At 30.4% G+C, this 22,019-nt stretch overlaps 1 protein-coding gene across 5 annotated transcripts; it reads left to right on the top strand.

Annotated features, from left to right (window-relative positions):
- The first annotated feature begins 940 nt into the window (after positions 1-940).
- LOC122516316 (kinesin-like protein unc-104) lies at positions 941-21,091 on the top strand. 5 transcript variants are annotated; one of them, XM_043634013.1, is made up of 30 exons: positions 941-1,661; positions 3,818-4,001; positions 4,122-4,204; positions 4,309-4,387; positions 4,477-4,822; positions 4,907-5,162; positions 5,310-5,312; positions 5,423-5,580; positions 5,689-5,828; positions 6,437-6,475; positions 8,509-8,643; positions 9,090-9,536; positions 10,041-10,243; positions 10,361-10,478; positions 11,030-11,202; positions 11,472-11,653; positions 11,732-11,869; positions 11,951-12,069; positions 12,191-12,560; positions 12,654-12,744; positions 12,823-12,938; positions 13,132-13,675; positions 13,770-13,959; positions 14,370-14,617; positions 14,838-15,103; positions 15,197-15,434; positions 15,534-15,670; positions 15,903-16,004; positions 16,083-16,181; positions 19,754-21,091. In XM_043634013.1, the coding sequence occupies exons 2-30, from the start codon at positions 3,902-3,904 to the stop codon at positions 19,881-19,883; spliced, it is 5,250 nt and encodes a 1,749-aa protein (XP_043489948.1). In that variant the 5' UTR covers positions 941-1,661; positions 3,818-3,901; the 3' UTR covers positions 19,884-21,091. The 5 variants fall into 5 exon arrangements, with proteins under 5 accessions (XP_043489948.1, XP_043489949.1, XP_043489951.1 ...); XM_043634014.1 differs by having other exon boundaries at positions 13,770-13,950; XM_043634016.1 differs by having other exon boundaries at positions 11,051-11,202.
- Positions 21,092-22,019: the final 928 nt, after the last annotated feature.

Consider the following 22,019-nt stretch of genomic DNA (forward strand, 5'->3'; position numbering starts at 1 on the left):
GGTGCGTCCCAACGCATCGGATTTTTCAGAAAAGATCGTGTAGAGGGTAGTAAGACGACAGGTAAGCTATCCCTCTAGAGAGATAGCCATGTTTTTTTTTCTCTCTCAGTGGGGATTTGCGAAAAAGGGTTAACATCTTAGAGAGATTTTCTTTCTTATTATTTCTATAAAACATCCGAGACCTAATCGAATTCTTTTCTTTTTTCATCTGAGAATTTCTGCATTATTCTTTTCAGTTCCTCTTTTTTTTTTTTAAGAAAAGAAGACAAAATTAGGCACATAAAAATACACAAAATGCATATAACCAAAATGGATGACGGTCTGATCCATTATCCACTTTGGTTATCCAATAATGAAATTCATCGATAAAAGGTAACAGATAGTCGAATGAAACTAAATCCAACAAAATAGTAATATTTTGTTTAAAAATGTAATAATTGTAATAGCAACAGTAGTAGTAGCAACAATAGCAGCAGCATGTATTAATAAAATACAATATGATAATACTTTAGATATTGAACCGAGTAGAGGAAAAAATAGAACAGTAAACTCGATTCAAATATTATCGATAATAATTTTTTCTATGCATATTCGTCGAACACGCACGACCCGTAGTACAAACTATGTTTTAAAATTAAATCGAAGATAAATGAATATAACGCTAAATTGATAGTTATATAGATATAGATAAATAATTAGAAATAAAAAAGAAAAAAGAATAGTAAGAATTTGGAGATAGAGTTAGAGGGGAGAATGTCTTAGGCTTACTCGTTATAATCGTATAGAACGTATATGAAAAGGGCTTAATTTTTTCGGATTTGCTCGAAAAAATGGCGTAGGCGCAGTCGTTCGCCTTCCACATACTCTTTCCCTCTCTCTCTCTCTCTCTCTCATTTTCTTTCCCCCTCCGTCTCTCTCTTTCTCTCTCTTTTGCACATACGTCGATCGACGCAGGCGCCCGCAGTGCACTTGACTCTCGGCGACCGATATTACCAAAACGTAGGAGCATTGCTAGCTGTTCTCGGCATCGGGGTGGATCTGCGAGAGCGAGAGAGACGGCTGCGTGCCGTGCGTAAAAGAAAAAATATACACACACACACACACACATACACACATACACACACACATTTCACATACACACACGTTACACGTACACGCAGATACGCACAGAATATAAATATTAAAAAAAAAAAAACAAGAGGAAAAAGTTATAATTAATAATATGCGAATCGAAAAATCGTTACTATATCATTATTATTAATATAATAATAATAATAATAATAATAATAATAATGTTCTCGTCTCGCAGTATATATCTCGATCGTCGATCGTCGTCTAGTGCACCGAGATAGTGATCTCGAGTATTATTTTTTTTTTCATTCTATATCTATATATATTTTTTTTTCTCTCTATCTCTCTCTCTCTCTCTTCCTTTCTCCTTTTATCTCCATTTCTCGACCAGTCGGTTCTAATCGCGGTTGCGTCGATGCCGTACGACGTCGACGGGCGACGTCGTCTTCGTGCGCTCTTCATGCGCGCGTCCCTTAGTGTTCGTCAGTGATTATTTTATCCACCTTACTTATTATACACCACAAGGAGAAAGAATACGAGTAAGAAAACAACAGTCACTGACAAAGGGGTGGAATTTAAATTCGATCGAGGTAAGCTAAGACTTGTATAGTTTATTTGGATACTCAAGCCCCTTTTGGTTTCTTATTTCAATACATGCATGTAGATATATCTATCTCTTTCTATTTCGTTCCATCCATCTATCTATCTATCTATATATCTATCTCTCTCTTTGTCTTTTCAAACTCCCTTGAAACTCGAACCAACCAACCCGGTTCTCTATCGATCACGGTACGATGCCTTTCTCATTTATCCCACTCCTTACTTTCTCTATCTCTCTCTCTCTCTTTCTCTCTCTTTTTCTCTCTATCTTTCGTTTCGTTGCTTCTCGAACGTCCTTCGGAAAGATTCGATCCCTTTCGGTGTTTAGAACTTCTCAGTTTTCTTCGAATCGTCGCCTTTCGTTGGTCTCGACTTGACCTCGTCTCTCTCTCTCTCTCTTTCTCTTTCTCTCTTCGTGTTCACATTCTTCGATTCTTATTATTATTATATGTTTTATTAATTATTGCTTCTTATACTACGATGATGCTTACAATTGGAGTTTTTAGTATTATATAAGTTTTTATCTTTTCAATTTTCGTTGAAAATGGTTATTATAATGGATTATAGTGCGAAATATGAGTGTACATTCGATTTTATAAATGGCTGACTATTTCACCCGTCTCGTTCCACTTGTACGGCCATTCGTCGAGTTGCATCACGTAAGGAGAAGAAGTCTGTTTAAATACGGACTAGTATCACTCCAAGTAGTAGAACTCAACGTTTTCCATCATTTAGTGAGATCTTTGTCATTGCTTTTACTTTTTGCATTTAATTTTTCTTATTAAATATACGTATGAATGAATGTTTATGAAAGTGTATTAAATGTTGCAGTGATGTATAAAATTGTTGAAACATTTTTAAAAATTAATCTTCTAAAAAAGTTCGAAACATATTTTTTTAAATCGAAGTAAAATTTCTTAGTTCGAATTTTATAATCAGTTCGAAGGAATTAGAATTATTGACCGAATAGCGTTCTAGATTCCTCGAATAAGACACGACGAGTAGAATCTCTTCCATTTCTAATGGCAGACTTTATTGATTTATCGTTTATACCATTTTCGGAAAATTGGCTCATTCGTCTTACTGTATTTTATTCGATTTTAAATAGAATTTCTGTCTTCGCATGTGTGTGTGTGTGTGTGTGTGTGTGTGTGTGTGTGTGTGCGCGCGCGCGCGCGTGCGTGCGTGTGTGTCTGTGTTTGAATATTGGGTTTGTTAGTTGAATATTTCGAGAGATTGTTCGAGTATTAAAGTTGTTTGTTAATTAATAATGTACGATACGTCGATGTTATTTCGTTATATTTACGAGCAACTACGTAGTATACACATACGCTCAAATAAATGTACATATGTATAACTAAGATAGAGAGAGAGAGAGAGAGAGAGAGAGAGAGAGAGAGAGAGAGTGAGAGAGTAAAAAGCTCTATGCTAGAAATTGTTCGTGCGCCAGGATAGCAGTGTGGAAGAGTGCATGTGTACATAATCGAGCACTCTGACTCATTCCATAATTAACACTTACGAAAATTTGCATTTTCTTTCCTGCTGATTTATTTTCCATTGGAGTACAAAATAATTCAGTCCAATCCAATCAGTTCCTTTCGACATGACTACTAATGCAACGTTAAATTATTTATTTGACTTTATTTTGGATTATTAAATGTGGATTTTTAAATTACTCCGTTCGGTTGACATGCTGTTTCTCAGATTTATTTACCATGAGAGAAAACAAGAAAGGAAAGAAATAAAATCTATAGTTTGTGAAATTATTTTCAAATATATTTTCGTTTTTAATTTGATTACATTTAGAAATGATCTCGTAGGATTGAAATTATTTTTGTAATTTATTTATATAGAAAAGAACAAATCAAATAAGATCGTTCGTTAGTTTGTCGTAACCGAAACGTAAAATTATTTTTAAGTTCTATTTGACATATTTATTTCCCCACAAGAGAAAAAAAAAATCTTTTGTTAATATTCCGACAACAAAAGTGAAATTGTAAAATTTATTTTTTAATTTTTGTTTTTATTAGAAAATAATTCATGTTTGAGATTTCAAAATGGAAGTCGATGAAAATTTATAGACATTTTAAATTTACTTCAATATCGTTTTTCTAATATATTTTTTTATATTTGTTTTATATCGTAGAGAGACCTGACCAAAGGCACATTATAATAACGAGACTATAATAATTGTAAGGAACGTTGAAGGAGTAAAAAGAAAAAAGCAAAGATGTCGTCGGTGAAAGTAGCGGTGAGGGTTCGACCCTTTAACAATCGTGAAATATCACGCGAAGCACAATGCATCATTGAAATGTCAGGCAATACTACTTGTAAGTAATATACGTCGCAATATATATATATATATATATATATATATATATATATAATTATAAACTAATAAGAATGATATAAAAGAAAAGAATAATTTGTGAAACATTTTCAATCAATAGCAATAGTAAATCCGAAAGTACCAGCAGGCAGTAAGGATGCAGTAAAAAGCTTCAATTATGATTATTCGTACTTTTCCATGGACGTGAGTATTCTCACAAATATATAACATTAATTAATTTAATTAATGAAAACAAAAAAAAAGAAAGAGGAAGAGATAAAAATGAAAATAAATTTCAAATATTACAGCCATGCGAGTCTAATTATTCATCGCAAATTATGGTTTACAAAGACATAGGCGAGGAAATGTTAGAACATGCATTTGAAGGTAACACATGGAAACCCAAAAATAATTTGAACAATTTAACTATTACAACAATAATAAGGACGATAATTTTGAATGAATTATTATTATAGGCTACAATGTTTGTATATTTGCATACGGGCAGACCGGTGCTGGAAAATCTTATACGATGATGGGTAAACAGGAAGACGGTCAAGAAGGAATAATACCTCAAATTTGCAAAGATTTGTTCCGTAAAATAAGTCGAAATTCATCCGAACAATTGAAATATTCGGTTGAAGTGAGTTACATGGAGATTTATTGCGAGAGAGTTAGGGATTTGTTGAATCCAAAGAACAAAGGAAATTTACGTGTACGTGAACATCCTCTTCTTGGACCTTACGTTGAGGATCTTTCCAAATTAGCTGTGATGTCTTATCAAGATATTCATGACCTCATAGACGAAGGAAACAAAGCCAGGTTTGTACAAACAATTAAACAAATACAAAAAATGATTCATTTGTTACAAGTGTCTTTGTTAGTTATGTTTGTAATTTTGTATAGAACGGTTGCAGCAACAAACATGAACGAGACATCCAGCAGATCACACGCAGTATTTACAATCTTCTTTACACAACAAAGACAAGATTCAACGACTGGATTAGCAACAGAGAAAGTTAGTAAAATATCTCTGGTCGATTTAGCAGGTTCTGAAAGAGCTGACTCGACTGGTGCTAAAGGTACAAGGCTCAAGGAAGGTGCAAATATTAACAAGAGTCTTACCACACTTGGAAAAGTTATTAGCGCTTTGGCTGAAATCGTTAGTATATTTTTTTGTTATTCTGTAATATATCTTAACTTTGACATTAACTTTAGAATTGAATTATTATTATTTGGATATTTAACTACCATGAATATTTTTATCACTTGCTGCCATTAATTTGTATGCCATTTAATGGACAATTAGGCGGTAAGTTTTATCGTATATTTGTAGAGTCAATAATTTTTTTAAATGCAATATTTTAATGTATTACAAATTCATGACTTTTTCAAATATATCTTTGTCAAATAAATCTTCAGGCTACCAAGAAAAAAAAGAAGGCCGATTTCATCCCCTACAGAGATTCAGTACTAACGTGGTTATTACGTGAAAATCTTGGTGGTAATTCGAAGACTGCTATGATAGCGGCAATTAGTCCAGCTGACATTAATTATGATGAAACTTTATCAACCCTAAGGTAACTATATCTTTTTTATTTTTCTTATTTATTTATTTATTTATTTAACGACCGAAAACACAACCAAATTATAATTAATATAAATTTTCATTGTGGTATTTTTTATAGATATGCGGATCGTGCGAAACAAATCGTTTGCAAAGCTGTCGTTAACGAGGACGCGAACGCCAAACTTATTCGAGAACTCAAAGAAGAAATACAAAAACTACGTGAACTTCTCAAACAAGAAGGAATCGACGTTCAAGAAGGTGAGTTACAAAGATTCTTTAACAACGTCGCTTGTTTTTCAAGTATGCAATATTTCCAATGGAAAGTGACCTTTTTTTAAAAAACAAAACAGTGACTATTTCAGAACAATCATTTCCATATATAAACCTATAAATAGTTATAATAGTATATTAGTATAACGAGAAGCAGTATAGTACAATTTTTAATAAAAATATATACTGAGTGTGTCATAATAAATTTAATATATTTTAACAATATATTTTAATATTTGAATGAAATAGAACAATGTAGTTCGTTGTATATAAAAGTCATTATTAACACACTTCATCACGTATATTATAAAATATATTCTAGATCTTAATTATAATCTAATATCCATAAAAAAAAAATATTAATATACATTTGTACTTAGATTCAGAAATATTGTATCTGTGTTTCTACTAATTTATAAACACAGAATATATAGAAATGGAAAAGATATATTTTTATAAAAAAAAAAAAAAATTAGATAAAGAAGAAGAATACAACTATTTTTTTTAACGAAATTAATCTAATAATGTATATGGTGCACCGTAGGTAAGCTATTTATATAGTATTTTTTTCTTTGTCCCTTTTATGCATAACGTAGGGCCAGATGGCAAAGTCACTTATGAAAAGAAAGAGCCTAGTAAGTAACAATTAACAAAAAAAGAAATTTAATCAAAAAAAAAAAAAATAAGCTGAACAAAATAAAAAAAAAAACATGTATATTAAATGTCAATGAATGACAAGTAAACACGGCAATTTTAAGCAGCGTTCAAGCCAGGCAATTGTACCATTGTGCCTTTTATTCAATATACGCTTCTATTATCACGGCCAATTGCATAATATTCATGACACTTTCATATTTGCAGATCTTTTTTATAAATTTTTTTTTGTACAATTGTTTATACATATTTCTACATATATATTTACTCTATTTTGATTTTTTTTTTATATCTATTTACTTGTTTAGCCATTCCGCTCTTTTGAAAATGTGTCCAATATGTCTGCCCTATTAAAAAAAAAAAAAAAACAATATAATAATAATAAAGATGACGATATATCAACGTCTACTAATGTTGAATGAAATAGAAAAAAATGTTATAAGAAAAGGAAAAAAATTATTTAGAAATCAGTGTGCACATGTTAGAAATATTGATGACAAGTTACAGATTGTTACATTTAAATTTATTGTTTAAAATATAATAGTGTTTTCAAATGATAATATTAGATTGCAAAATAATATGATTAAAAGTTTTTAGATTGTTGAATTTAACATTTGAAGCGTATCGAATGCGCGATGAAGAAAATAACGAATCGCATTTTTTTACAATAAATGATTTTGAGTGATTAATATAAATTATTAAAAAAAATAAAAAAGTTGCTATATATATCGCCTACCATGCTGCATGAATGTGCAAAAAATCCTCTAGTAAGATAATGACAAGGATAAATGCATGGTAGAATCAGGCTGGATTATGGCTGCATTTATTATATCAAATATTGTTGTATTATTATTATTATTATTATTATTATTATTATTATTATTATTATTATTATTATTATTATTATTATTATTATTCATATATTGCATGAATATATTTTGTTTATATATATTCTATTTAATAATTTATAACGATCGATTGTGGATAATCAAATTTATATTATTAAAAAACAAAAATTAGACAAAATTCTTTGTTTCTGAATTTATAAATAATACAATAATAATTAAAAAGATATATAAAATGTGTTGATTTATGCGATTCGTTGTTCTTGAAGTAGTAGCATGTATATACGCTTAAATAAAGCTTATCTGTTAGGTGTATATATATTATACTTTGACATATATATTTATTCTTCAATAATAATTCATTTTTCAGATGTCATTCATTTTAGAAATTTGTCGATATGTTAGTTTCTTCTTCCCCATAAAAGAAAATGATATTAAAGTAAAAAATAAATAAGTATTACGTGTACAGGATGACCTAGTTTTGTTCCGTAAAATATTATGGAAAAAAACTAGGACACCCTTATTGTTACATAAAAAAAATTGTTTCTATGTGTCTCAACATGTGATTATACAATAGTGTCTGACGTCATAATTACTAGTCATGCTTTTCTCATCACCATCCTGCTAAAATTTCGCCTCGTTCCCTCGAATTACGTTAAGAAAATAATTAAATATTTTTAGAAATTATTTTCAATCTGGAACAACCACCGTATTCTTATTACAAAAAATTAAAATCTACCTAAAATACATTATAAATTAGGATGAATTATTTGAACGATTATTATTTCGATGAATAATATATAAATAAAAATGATTATTCGTCGTAAATGATAATTACAAAAAAAAAAAATAAAAACTAAAAGGGAGCAGACGAAAGCGTCAATAATATCTCTTTGCTTATGCTATTGCCTTAAGTTATGGCTTTGTGTGTATTTTGTTCAAAAAAATATGTGACGTCGCTCCACGAGCACGATATTTATAATAAATAAAAAAATTGATAAAGATCATAATAATAACAATAATAATAATAATAATAATAATAATAATAAAAGAAAAGAAAATTAATAATGACAAATCATTTCTTTTTATAAAAAAAAAAAAGAATAGAAGAAAAGAAATATTCGACCGTATATTAAACATTGCATTTTGTCTTTTCTTATAATCTGCAGGGGATGAAATCATTCGAACGAATAAACGCGAGGATGATTACAAAGAATCTCGTTCGAGAATTCCCGCTCACACAACTTCGACTATTGCCGAAGAAGCGGTCGATCAGTTACAAGCATCAGAGAAATTAATAGCCGGTAAATGAAAATATCACGTGACATTTTATATATATATAAATATCTCCTTTCATCCTTACTTTTCATCCATAAACAAAGAATGAAAGAAAAAAGTAATGAATTCTTTTTTCTTCTCATCGTTTTAATTAAACTCTTTTCATATATGTATTTTTATATACCAGAGCTTCTCGAAGCATGATTGGTGTCCCCGTACGGGGTCACAGAAATTTCAACTAAATTAACAAATTCTTGCGACTTTGGTAATATAACAGTAATTTTATAGTATTACCATGAATTTACGATAGTGAAATAGATGATATCATAGAGGATCGTGAAAATATCTGCTGGAGTAAACGGTACTCGTCAAATAGAAAAGTTTAAGAGAAGCCCTGATATATATATATATATTTAATAATTATTATTATTTATACATTATTTTGATATAAAATAATAAATAATATGTGTAGAATTAAACGAAACGTGGGAAGAAAAATTGAAGAGAACCGAATCGATTCGACTCCAACGTGAAGCCGTGTTCGCTGAAATGGGTGTAGCAGTTAAAGAAGATGGTGTAACGGTTGGTGTATTTTCACCAAAGAAAACCCCACACTTGGTTAATCTAAACGAGGATCCCTTAATGTCCGAGTGTCTTATTTATTATATCAAAGATGGTTTTACGCGTATTGGAAGCGCCGAAGCTAATATACCACAAGACATACAACTTTGTGGTCCACATATATTGAGCGAGCATTGCGTATTTGAAAATCACGAAAGTGTTATTACTCTGATGCCTAAGAAAGATGCTTTGATTTATGTTAATGGTCGTGAAATAACCGAACCGATCGTACTCAAAACTGGATCGCGCGTTATTCTTGGCAAAAATCATGTATTTAGGTTCAATCATCCTGATCAAGGTACTTTTTATTGTCTTCGTTATTTCTTTTCTATCCTATTTACGATTGGGTTAATTTATGCAAGAATTTGTTGACTCATAATGATACTAAATTTTTATTAAATATAGTAAGGATTCTAAAATTTTATGATCTCTCATTTGGAACTAATTTATCAATCAATTCATAGAATAACCTAGACATAGTTTTGATAGAAAATTTTCAAATTACTTTGAAATTATATTACATGAGCCATTGGAAAACATAAAATAATAACTTGTAATTATTTGAGAGTAAAGTTCTATGCTACTCAGAAGTTATACTATTCGTTATTAAATAACTTATTAAGAAACATTGTAAAGCAACCGTAACAACAAGAAATGTTATATGAGACTATTTTCTCTTTTTAATTAAAATTTTCGAACTAAACATTAAGGATTGGTGATAGTTAACTGCATAATTTGACCCAATTAACAAATTTTGGGAGAATGTTATTTTATTTTTCATTTATTTTCTTTAAACAAATAGTACGTGAACGAAGAGAAAAAAATTCACCCGCCGAGACCCCCGGCAACGGTGAGACCGTTGACTGGAATTTCGCACAAATTGAATTATTAGAAAAACAAGGTATCGATCTCAAATTGGAAATGGAAAAGAGATTGATGGTACTCGAGGAACAATTTCGTAAAGAGAAAGAAGAGGCCGATCAATTCTTCGAGGAACAACGCAAGGTAAGATAAATGCATGTTATTTTTTCATTTTTACCCCAGTTCATTTTTTCTTACCTTGCATTAACATGGTGGTAAAACTGAAGTCCTTTATTTTATTTTCCTTTTTCTTGACAATAGAGTTACGAAGCACGAATAGATGCCTTGCAGAAGCAGGTAGAAGAACAAAGTATGACTATGTCAATGTATAGCAGTTACACGCCAGAGGACTTCAATAATACTGAAGAAGATATATTCGGTATGTATGATAATGAAATAGCTGTGGAATCGCTTAGTATAATAATATTAACACATTTTCCGTTGAATTAGTTTTCGTTAATCTTTCGTATAAGTTGCATGGGTCATATATGACCCACGTATGAAAATGAAAAATTTCAAATGATCTGAACGGAAAGTTCAATATTTTGCGGCACCAAATGTATTAATAAACTAATCGATTTCACATTGTCATCAATAGTTTTAATACATATTTTAATGAATTACTTACCTTACGCAAACATAAGTTAATCGTTTCACCATTTGGCACGTTTTATCACACTCTCGTTAGAATTCGTTGAATTAGTATGTTTTCATATATTCAAAAATTCATGATCATTTCTTCCTTCATTATTTTCGAATCATTTGTTATATTTATTTAAAATTTTGATTTATACGCAAAGATCTTTTCATTTGTTATTTGATGCACTAGTATTACCCAATCATCTGATTATCGTAGAGCGTAGTTGACGAAGACATTGGTACATGCTTGGCTTTTCTGACTGTTTTGCCTTGTAATGGCTTGCATTTCAGTCAACCCCTTGTTTGACGCAGAGAGCAACTGGACCGAGAGAGATTTCCAATTGGCCGCGTGGGCCTTCCGCAAGTGGAAGTATCATCAGTTTACCAGTCTTCGAGATGATCTATGGGGCAATGCGATATTCCTCAAGGAAGCCAATGCAATATCGGTTGAACTTAAGAAGAAGGTAAGGATCTCATCTAGGAACAAGTATTTTATATCCTTAAACTTCCCAACCCTTCTAAAAATACAGTTAACTCGTTTAATGTTATATCAAACCATGTAAAGCAAAATAGTACGATCAGGTGAATGAAATTTGTGCTGTTTGAGGGTTGTATTATATGAAAGCTGTGTTGTATGTTGTCGCAATTTTTGTCACATATTATAAAATAGTTTAATTTATACTTTTATATTTTCCTTATCACTGTAATCATTTTCATGTTATTTGGATTACAGGTTCAGTTTCAGTTTACGTTGTTGACGGATACACTATACTCGCCACTACCTGCTGATCTTTTACCCATTACAATCGATGATGAAGATGAAGAAGATAGACCATTCCCTCGCACAATCGTTGCCGTTGAAGTTCAGGATACAAAAAATGGTGCTACACATTATTGGACCTTGGAAAAGTTAAGGTAAGCGAGAACAGTTTGATATTAACAAAAAAAATATGTACATTTAATATTTAATTGGTGAAATGAATGTTTATGTAGGCAAAGGTTAGAAACTATGCGTGAAATGTATCACAATGAAGCTGAACTTTCACCTACGTCACCAGATTTTAATATCGAAACTGTCACGGGTGGTGATCCGTTTTATGATCGGTTCCCATGGTTCCGTATGGTTGGAAGGTGAATAATTTAATTTTTAATATTAAATTTATTTAATGTGTGTTATATTAAGATATTGATATATTTAATTTAATTTTATAGATCATTCGTATATCTTAGCAATTTGATGTACCCTGTACCACTTATTCATAAAGTTGCTATAGTTAACGAAAAAGGTGATGTCAAAGGTTACTTAAGAGTAGCCGTGCAAGGTGTTGTTGGTAAATATTAAAAAATAATATAACAATCACATATAATTTTTTAACATATATTTTGAATAAATTTAATTATGAATAACATAATTATTATTATTATTATTATTATTTAAAAATTTTTTTTTAGGAGAAGAAAATAGTGAATACTCCAGCGGCGTTAGACAATCCGCACGTATCTCATTCGAAGATGATTTATTCGGTGGACACAAACATAACAAACGCAACACACTTTTGGCTCAAACATTAGAAAAGAATCGTCAAATACTCATGAACGATGATCGCGTTATAGGTCATAACGAATTACACAAGGATTTGAAAGATGAAGATGATATTGGTGATGCAGATAGTGGAAGAGGTGATAGTTCTGTTTCCAGTGATATGAAGGAAGAAGATTTACCAGATCATTTGCAACTTGGTGCTGAGTTCACATTTCGAGTTACGGTATTACAAGCGATGGGTATCTCAACCGAATATGCTGATATTTTCTGTCAATTCAAGTACGTAAATAATAATATATTATCAACATGATTAATTTTAAATTGTTAATTTAATAAATGTTTAAATAAAAATTCGATTGATAATTTTTATAGTTTCTTACACCGACATGACGAAGCATTTTCAACGGAACCGGTAAAGAATACCAACAAAGGATGTCCACCTGGATTTTATCATGTACAAAATGTAAATACAACAACGGACAATTTTATTTAATAAAATTCGAACGATTATCTATTAATATCGTTCTAATATTCTATGTAGATTACTGTCACTGTCACGAAATCGTTCTTGGAGTATCTTAAATCACAGCCGATTGTATTTGAGATCTTTGGACATTATCAACAACATCCGTTACACAAGGATGCTAAACTGGAATAGTCAGTAAACGATTTATATAAAATAATAATATTAATATTAATTAGTGTGTGTGTGTGTGTGTGTGTGTGTGTGGAATGGGTGTCTGGACGATTTGTAACATAGGCAAGAACAAAATTGAAGGTTCTTCTTCCGGATACTTATTCAATTATTTTCTAATACAGGATGTTATAACCGTGTTTTGTATTTACCTAGTAGCGTACGACAACCACCGAAAAGGATGTTACCACCATCAATACCAATAAGTCAACCAGTACGTTCACCAAAGTTTGGTAGCGTTTTACCATCCCCGAGTACGTCACACATTCATGCAAAATACGACGTGCTCGTGTGGTTTGAGATTTGTGAGTTAGCACCAAACGGCGAATACGTTTCATCCGTTGTGGATCATAGCGATGATTTACCCTGCCGTGGATTATTCCTCTTACATCAAGGAATTCAACGTCGTATTCGTATTACCATAGTACACGAGCCTGCTTCCGAATTACGATGGAAAGATGTAAGAGAATTAGTAGTAGGTCGTATTAGAAATACCCCAGAACCGGAAGAGGAAGACAACGATTCGTCTGTACTTTCACTGGGATTATTCCCAGGTGAATATTTAGAAGTTAAAGGTGACGACAGGTGTATGTTCAGATTCGAAGCGGCCTGGGACAGTTCTTTGCACAATTCGGCCTTGCTTAACAGGGTCACGTCTTATGGTGAACAAATTTTCATGACCATCTCCGCATACCTTGAGGTTTGTTTTGTTTCTGTTAAAAAAACAAAAAAAAAGGGATTAATTATTTTCCTAGGAATAAAAAATATAGTTAAATCTTTTGATTTGATTATAGTTGGAGAATTGTGGTAGACCAGCGATCATTACAAAAGATTTAAGCATGATTATTTATGGCAGAGATGCCAGGATCGGGCCAAGATCATTGAAACATCTGTTCAGTGGAAGTTATCGTAACCAAGAGGCTAATCGACTTAGCGGCGTCTATGAATTGGTGCTGCGACGTTCATCGGAAGCAGGTAGCCCAGGTTTGTCCTGTGTATCCCTTAGTGTAGCAGCTTGCTACTATTTATCCTAAGTTACAGCGTATTAAAACGTTTGCACTGGTCGTATTATCATTATGAAAAACAAAAACTCATAGAAGATGAAAAAGACATAATTATGTGAACATTTCCTGTATGACGATAATGTTGATTATTTATCCTTGGTGCTCTTACTATATATATTTGGCATTTGTAATAGTACTTACAACGATCTCAATCATCTTGCTTCTTCTTCTATCAGGCGTACATCAGCTTCGCCTAATTATTCGAACGCGAAGCTTCGTGCAGACATTTCAGTAAACATATTTCAAATTGTTTTATTTTAATAATTATATATTAATTACCTTGTTATTTTCCTGTTGAAAATTGTTTATTTTTTTTGTTTATTACCTTAGGCGTACAAAGGCGACAACGTCGCGTATTAGACACGAGTTCAACTTACGTCAGAGGTGAAGAAAATCTTCACGGTTGGAGACCACGAGGTGATAGTCTGATCTTCGATCATCAATGGGAACTTGAAAAATTAACCAGATTGGAAGAGGTTGAGAGGGTCAGACATACTCTACTTTTAAGAGAGAAACTTGGTATTGATAAAATGCCTATGTGTAATAAACCGTTACATGATTTCACAAAAAGCGAGAAAGTGAGTTAAATTCTTTTATTTTTTAAATTCAAAGTATCCCATATATATATATATATTCTTAATATTGAAATAATAATTAAAATTAAATCTACTTTACTAAATTTTAATAAAAAATAAAATGTCGGTGCAACGTGGCTGCTTTAATTTTTTTACATTTCATGCTGAAAAATATAAAGGGATTATGGAAATTTTTTATTATCATATTTATATTGTTTTACAGGAGGTTTGTAACATGGTTGCAAAAGCTACGAACGAGTCACACGCCAGCCCGATCAAACTCAAACGTTCTACGAGCAAAGATGTTTACGAACCTTGGGAGATGACTGATAGGGAAAGAGAATTGGCAACTAAATATATTAAACTTATTCAAGGTAGAATTCCAAGCAAAGAACCGATTTTATTATCTGATGTTTCCCCAGGAGAAGATACGATAGGAGACATGTCAGCATCTATGCTATCATCAGTGTTGTCTTCATCCTCTCAAGAGTTAGTCTACAAAATTGTTATTTTATTTTTTCAATATTTTTATAAATTAAACGTTTACATTGAACACTTTATTTGTATTTTGTATTTTTACAGATTAAGTTCACCCGAAAGAGCCAAATTGCAAGAATTGCAAGAAAGCATATTAACTAGCGAGACGATTGGTCAATCTTGTACAGCACCAGCACCAATAGGATCCTCTTCACCTTCAAAAGAAAATTTAGTGTTGTATGTACCGGAAGTTGAGGAAATTCGCATCAGTCCTGTTATTGCTAGGAAAGGATATTTGAATGTATTAGAACACAAGACTAACGGATGGAAGAAACGTTGGGTTGTAAGTAGTATAAATAAATTAAAAATAATATTACCAATTTTTTTATATACAAGATAAGGTTCAAACGATGTTTGATTTGCTTTTTTCATTGATATTTAGGCAGTACGTCGACCGTACGTTTTGATTTTCCGAGAAGAAAAAGATCCTGTAGAAAGAGCTTTGATTAATTTAGCAACCGCTCAAGTAGAATACTCAGAGGATCAATTAGCTATGGTTAAAGTACCAAACACGTTCAGGTAAATGAACAATTTCTTATTTTTCATTGCGGCTATTGTTGCATGTAATAAATAAAATATATTTCATTCGTTTTATGGCGTATACTGTAATTTCTTACAATTCATTATTTGCCTCTATCATGTCTTGTTTGATTTTATTCAAATACAAAATGACTAAATTTAATAAATTAATAATAATATTTATTAGTACTATTATTATTATTATTATTATTATTATAATTATTTTTTTTAGCGTTGTAACAAAACACCGTGGATACCTTCTTCAGACATTAGGTGACAAAGAAGTGTATGATTGGTTGTACGCTATAAATCCGTTATTAGCTGGTCAGATAAGGTATGAAATGTAAAAAATCTAAAAAAGATACTATAGTTAATTATAATATTTTCTTGTTGTCGAAATCACTTGTTTTAGATCAAAATTGGCACGCAAAGGCCCGGTTACTAGATCTTTAAACAACGTATCACCAACTGGTGTAACTTCGGCGTCGGAACAACAATCGAATCAAACCAAGTGAGTGATTGATGCCTTGCTGGAGGTAACCGGCGCCGTTGCAAGAGCCTCCAAGAGAATATTCCGTTGGCCAAAAGCGACATTTTCGGGCCAGGACTTCTATAGTTTTCGATTTTCAGTAGTCATCGAGTGATCGTCACGATTAAAGATATGTCAGCAGACGAGAATTTATTCGCTAACCGAATATGATGATGATGATGATAATTATGATATCTCTTGACATCTCGGCATCTCGTTTTAAGGATACATACGTTATTTTATCATATTAAACAAATACACGTACACACATATGAATACACACATACATAAAACATACACTTACATAAAAAAAAGAAAGATAAGATCAAGTAAACACGAGATAGGCGCTAATATACCGACAAAAAGAAACAAATTCAAATAAACACACGAAATAAAGAAAGAAGAAATAATAATAATAATAATAATATTATTAATATATTAATAATAATAATAATAATAATAATTAAAAGAAAACTAAGCCCTGCTTACTTCGCCTACGTGCAGGATAAGAAAAGCGAAATACATAAGTACATAAGTAAATATTAAAATACATATTTACATTTCTTCTACGATCTAGCAATATGCTATATAAAAAGAAAAGAACAAACAAACAAACTCATTGTACCTTAGCATTTGTAGCCGGGAGAGAAAACACAATTTCGCGTTTTCGAGTTTCTCGGTACGTTTCGACGATCTTGCGAAATGTCATCGATGAGACAACGAGAAGTTCGCAGGGAATTTCATAATCTTCTATATGTACATTTGTGTAATTTATATTCTATCCTTTATTTTATTTATTTATTATCTCTATTTCCATCTTGGATGGAAGAAAAAAAGGAAACTTGGATTCATACTCTCTTAAGAACGCGTGTTTAGAATTTTTCGCTAGGTAATGGGTGGTGTATATGTTTATGCCTAATATTGTGAAACATCGAGAAACGAAAGAAAGGAGAAGTAAAAGAGAAAGAAGAAAAAAAAGGGTTGAAAGGAACAAGGAGAGAATGAATTAAAAAATTATTTGTTAAAAATAATTAATTTATTTAACAGTTACAGTTATATATACATACACACATACATAAATACATAAATATAACATACCAAAGAAAAATCACATCGATGAGTATTTAAACAAATGATTGAATTACTATTAAAGTATGTATATGTATATCGTTACGAAATGTGTCCTTTATTTGTTATATAGGACATATGAAGAAAAAAAATGGAGATATTGAAAAAAAAGAAAGATTCGATTTAGACCGGAAAGGATAATAATTATTTTCTCCATTATGTAAAATATAATATCGACGTGTGCCGCGTGCGAGATAATAATTACGCTCACGCGTTATACGCAGCTTTTCATCCTTGTCAGACATTTCTATGTGCTCTGTAGTTTCTCCATTTTAAAACGAAACAAAACAAAGATGAAAAAAAGATAAACAAAATAAATGGCTTGTCCTGGATGATGCAGGTTTGTAAAAAAGATTGTGACAATGGCCGACAAAGGTCGAGAAATGCCGGGAAAAAAAAAAGAAAAAATAAAACAAAATACGAAGGTACAGAAGGGAAGGAGTAAGAAAGAAAAATGGAAGAAAACAAAATGGAGATTAAAAGAGAGGCGTGTCGAATGACGTATAACGTTTTAAAACAAATAAAATAGGGAAAGAAAAAAAAATGTAGGAAGAAAAAATCTCTGATAAGATCTCGTGGATCGTGAGAGGTCGTGTTTAAAGACTGCAAGAGGCACAGTAGTATATATATATATATATATACATACATATTATCTCTTATCGAAGCTTTCTGTTCTTGTTGTATGTTTCTGATTATTAAAAAGCAAATCGTTTGTTTATTCGGACACACGACCGGATTAAAACTCTAACGATTATGTAAAATATGTTATTTACGATTACAATTATAAAAAGATAGGATATGATATGATATACATATTTATCTATATATATATATATATATATATATATATATATATATCTTTCATGCGAGGGGTAGAGCGATGATTATTAATTCTACAGTTGAACATGACAATGAATAATGAACAAAAAATTGTGGAGAAAAATTAATGTCATTTTTGAACATTTCATTATTATTACTGATATTTAATTAAGACCGCATTCAAACGATTATATGTGATTAACATTGCCCTAAAGCTTTCGCAGCTTTCTCTTAGGGATACACAGTAAAAACAAAACAAAAACACAAGAAATATACGAAGTATAAAAGTATCTTTTAAATACCTCTCATCTGGACCTAACTAATTAGTGTCAGAATGATGATGATGATGATAATGATGATAATGGCGATGGTGATGATTATGAGAAAATAAAAATGATTCTATTATACGAATATGAAAATATAGCATTTGTGTCTATTGCAATGAGTTTCTTGGCACAACACTATTCCCCCTTTTAACTCGGAGTTATATTTATTTATTTAAAAAAGAAAAGTATTATTTAATTATATTAAATATATTGCTATCGTTTCATATCAATGTTACAAGTTATTAATAAATAATAGTGTATAACAAAATAAGAAAGTGCAATACTATTAAAATAGATTTAGCAAGAGTATGGGATTTCTTTTTGTTATGTCATACTATTTATTTTTATTATATTACATTATTTTTTGTATAATTAATATATTCAATAGATTTATTAACATTTATATTAGTTGGTTTATATTAGATTTTTATTTTTATATTTGGAGAGAATACTTCGAGTATAAAAGGGTTGAATATATGAAATATTTGAACAATGCATGCTCACGTATTACAAACCTCGAGAGACGTAAAATTGTAAATGTTAGATATTTCATTTATTAATTTTGATTTATTAAAATCACGTTTCGATAATCGATTCTAAATACTCAAAGTCGTTGGTATAATGTATGTATGTAATAGGAATCAATCGGTAAATAGGATGAAGAGAAAAAAAGGTACAAAGAAATAGGAAGACAGGGAGGGTGGCGTCTAACTTGGACCAAAGTTTGTTATACATGTATAGATTATTTTAATATTTATTACATATAGAGAGAGAAATACGTAGATTTTTTAATATTTATTATTTTTCAAATAGTATTTCTAATAATTTCTTTTTTCTCTCTTTCCCTCTTTCTAACATTCTTTCTCCCTCTTTCTCTTTTTATTTAATTCATCAAATTAGATTTTTTACCATTCTGGTTTATCTGAAATATATTTTTTTGTATTAACTATACTTTACACAGTATCATTTATTTTTTTGAATACATTTTTAATGGTAGGAGTGCAATGTTAAAGAGATGTTTCGAATTGGTATGAAAGACTTCGTTATAAAAAATAAATTTGTTTAAATAACTGTAAGAGGTTGAGGAAAAATTAATGTATGTCTATAAACGAGTATAATTGTGTAATAGGATGACGTAGCCAAAAAATGAAAATCAATTGATAAACATTTCTGATTTCTAATTTTTCCTCTCTCTCTCTCTCTTTCTCTCTCTTTCTCTCTCTCTCTCTCTTTCTCTCTCATTCATATTTAAATTTGTTTGTAATTGTTTCTTTTTTCTAGTTCGATGGGGGCTAAGTCATCCTACAATTTGTCATGCCAAACCTTTGGGCTTTTAAATGAACCAAAAAAAAAGTTATCGGAGATTTTCAAGATCGTTGACATTTCTACTCTGCTAAACGTTGTAGTATAAATTTTGATTTTAATTAATTTAATTTAATTTAATTTATCTCTATGAGATGACGATACACACGGCGTAACTTAATAATATGTACATGCATATTATATGTGTGTCGTAAATATTACGTAATATAAAATGAAAAACTGGAAGTAAAGAAGAAAAAGAAGAAAACGAGAAAAGAAAGGAAAATTAAACGACAACAACATAACAAGATTAACAAGAGAAAAAAAAAAGAAAAGAAAAATTAAGCACGCTCGAAAATTATCCGTAAACATCGCGTTGAGTAAAATAAAAAATTCTTAATAATAATTAAAGATGAAGAACAAGTAAGAGTATAAGAAGAAAGGGGGAGAAAAGTAAAACGAAAAATTACAAAAAAAAATTAATCTATAATATTAAATAATATAATTGTCAGAAAGGGAGAAAGAAATGCAATGACGATAATTTCAGAGTGCTTGCTTTTGTGTGCATGCGTTCGTTCGTAGATGTATGCGTGTGTGTTATGTGCGCGTGTGCGCGCACGTTTGTATTGTAGACCCGCGTCAGAAAAATGTTTCTCTTCAAACAAAAAATTATAAAAATAAGAAGCAATTGCGCAATGTTTAAAGCACAGCTTTTACAAAACTATATAAATAATACAAATAATAAAACAAAAGGAAAAGAAAAGCAAAGAAAAAAGAGAAAAAGAGAGAGAAAGAGAAAATTGGCACCTCGATAAGACAATGCACACACGTTTCTCCCACCGTTCAAAAAATATTTATATTAATAAATTATTAGTTTTTTTTTTTTCAATTACTTCTTCTCTTTTTTCATATTTTAACTTACAACCAAAATGGCGTGGATGGATTTTCAAATGTTTCGTTAATTGTCACAATTAGACCAGTCATTTTCTTACGGTATTTGAATTTAAACATTTATTATGAATAATAGAATAATAGAATGACAAAACGTGAATCGATCTTGAGAAAAAAATAAGGTTTTGATAACACTTTTTATAAATTAATGGACGTTCGTCTTAGATCGATAAAAACTAATTAATATATATATCCGTATATATATATATATATATGTTTTGTTAACGTTCTAACTTTCCGACGAAAAATCAAGCTATATAAACAAGAACAACAAGAACCACCCATCCAACGACCACCCACTCCCCAGATTTCTCGTGCACCACCGATCGTCGGTGACGTCATTAGCGCCTAACTTAAATAATGAAATAAAATATAATTAATTGAGAAACGAGCGAGCATTTTCCAACTACCCCGGAATCGTCGTCACCCTCCACTCACCCCCTAAAAACTCTCGTAAATTGCTCATATTGCATTTATGATCGTATAATTATGTATAAAGTGCTTGTTAAATGTAAACGATGTAATAATATTTACGTTGATCGATTTGTTGCAACGATAAATAACGCAAATAATATTTGAAGTCGTCGGATATTAATTATTAGCTGACGACTTTTTATTTTCTAAATAAGGCATTGTAAAGTTTAGGATAATTATGTAAGAGACGGATTTAATCGCGCGTATTACGATAAAGTTATCGATACACTTTACACTTATTATTATTATTATTATTATTATTATTACTATTAATATTACTATTATTATTATTATTATTAATATCATAATGAATATATTTATTATTAGTACTATTATTATTATTATTACGAGTATTATTATTATTGAAAATTCGAATTGATCTGTTCTATAAATAAATAAAAATCACTCGAAAGTGTTATATGATGTTGCATTTAGAAGAAGAACAATAACAGTAACAAAAAATAATTTGTTGTTTAATTAATGATAGAATTAAATTACGAGTTAATCGTTTGCACATACGGTTACCCTAATTTATTTATTTATTTATTTATTTCCGATTAATTTCTTTTCCTATCTGAGAAGTGCAGTTTAATTATATTGGCTACAATACAGATGGATAATATAATATTTTATATTGTACGTGTGTGTATATACGTACGCATGGCGTATACGTATGTATATATAATTTCATGCATACACACTAGAGAGAAAAACGAGAAATATATATTATATAGAAATAAATTTAATTGCTACATCGCAAAGACTTTCTTAAAATACGGCTAAAAATGATCATTGAAATTTGTTAGAAAAAAAAAACAAC

The sequence above is a fragment of the Polistes fuscatus genome, unplaced genomic scaffold, assembly GCF_010416935.1.
Source record: "Polistes fuscatus isolate 324 unplaced genomic scaffold, CU_Pfus_HIC Scaffold2, whole genome shotgun sequence".
Taxonomy (NCBI): Eukaryota; Metazoa; Arthropoda; class Insecta; order Hymenoptera; family Vespidae; genus Polistes; species Polistes fuscatus.

What these genes read in the sequence shown, in the direction of transcription:
- LOC122516316 (XM_043634013.1), top strand. Translation starts at nt 3,902, where the DNA reads ATGTCGTCGGTGAAAGTAGCGGTGAGGGTTCGACCCTTTAACAATCGT. An exon ending in GACGAAGGAAACAAAGCCAG is followed by an intron (nt 4,823 to 4,906) that starts GTTTGTACAAAC and finishes AATTTTGTATAG; the next exon opens with AACGGTTGCAGCAACAAACA. An exon ending in ATCAGAGAAATTAATAGCCG is followed by an intron (nt 8,644 to 9,089) that starts GTAAATGAAAAT and finishes TAATATGTGTAG; the next exon opens with AATTAAACGAAACGTGGGAA.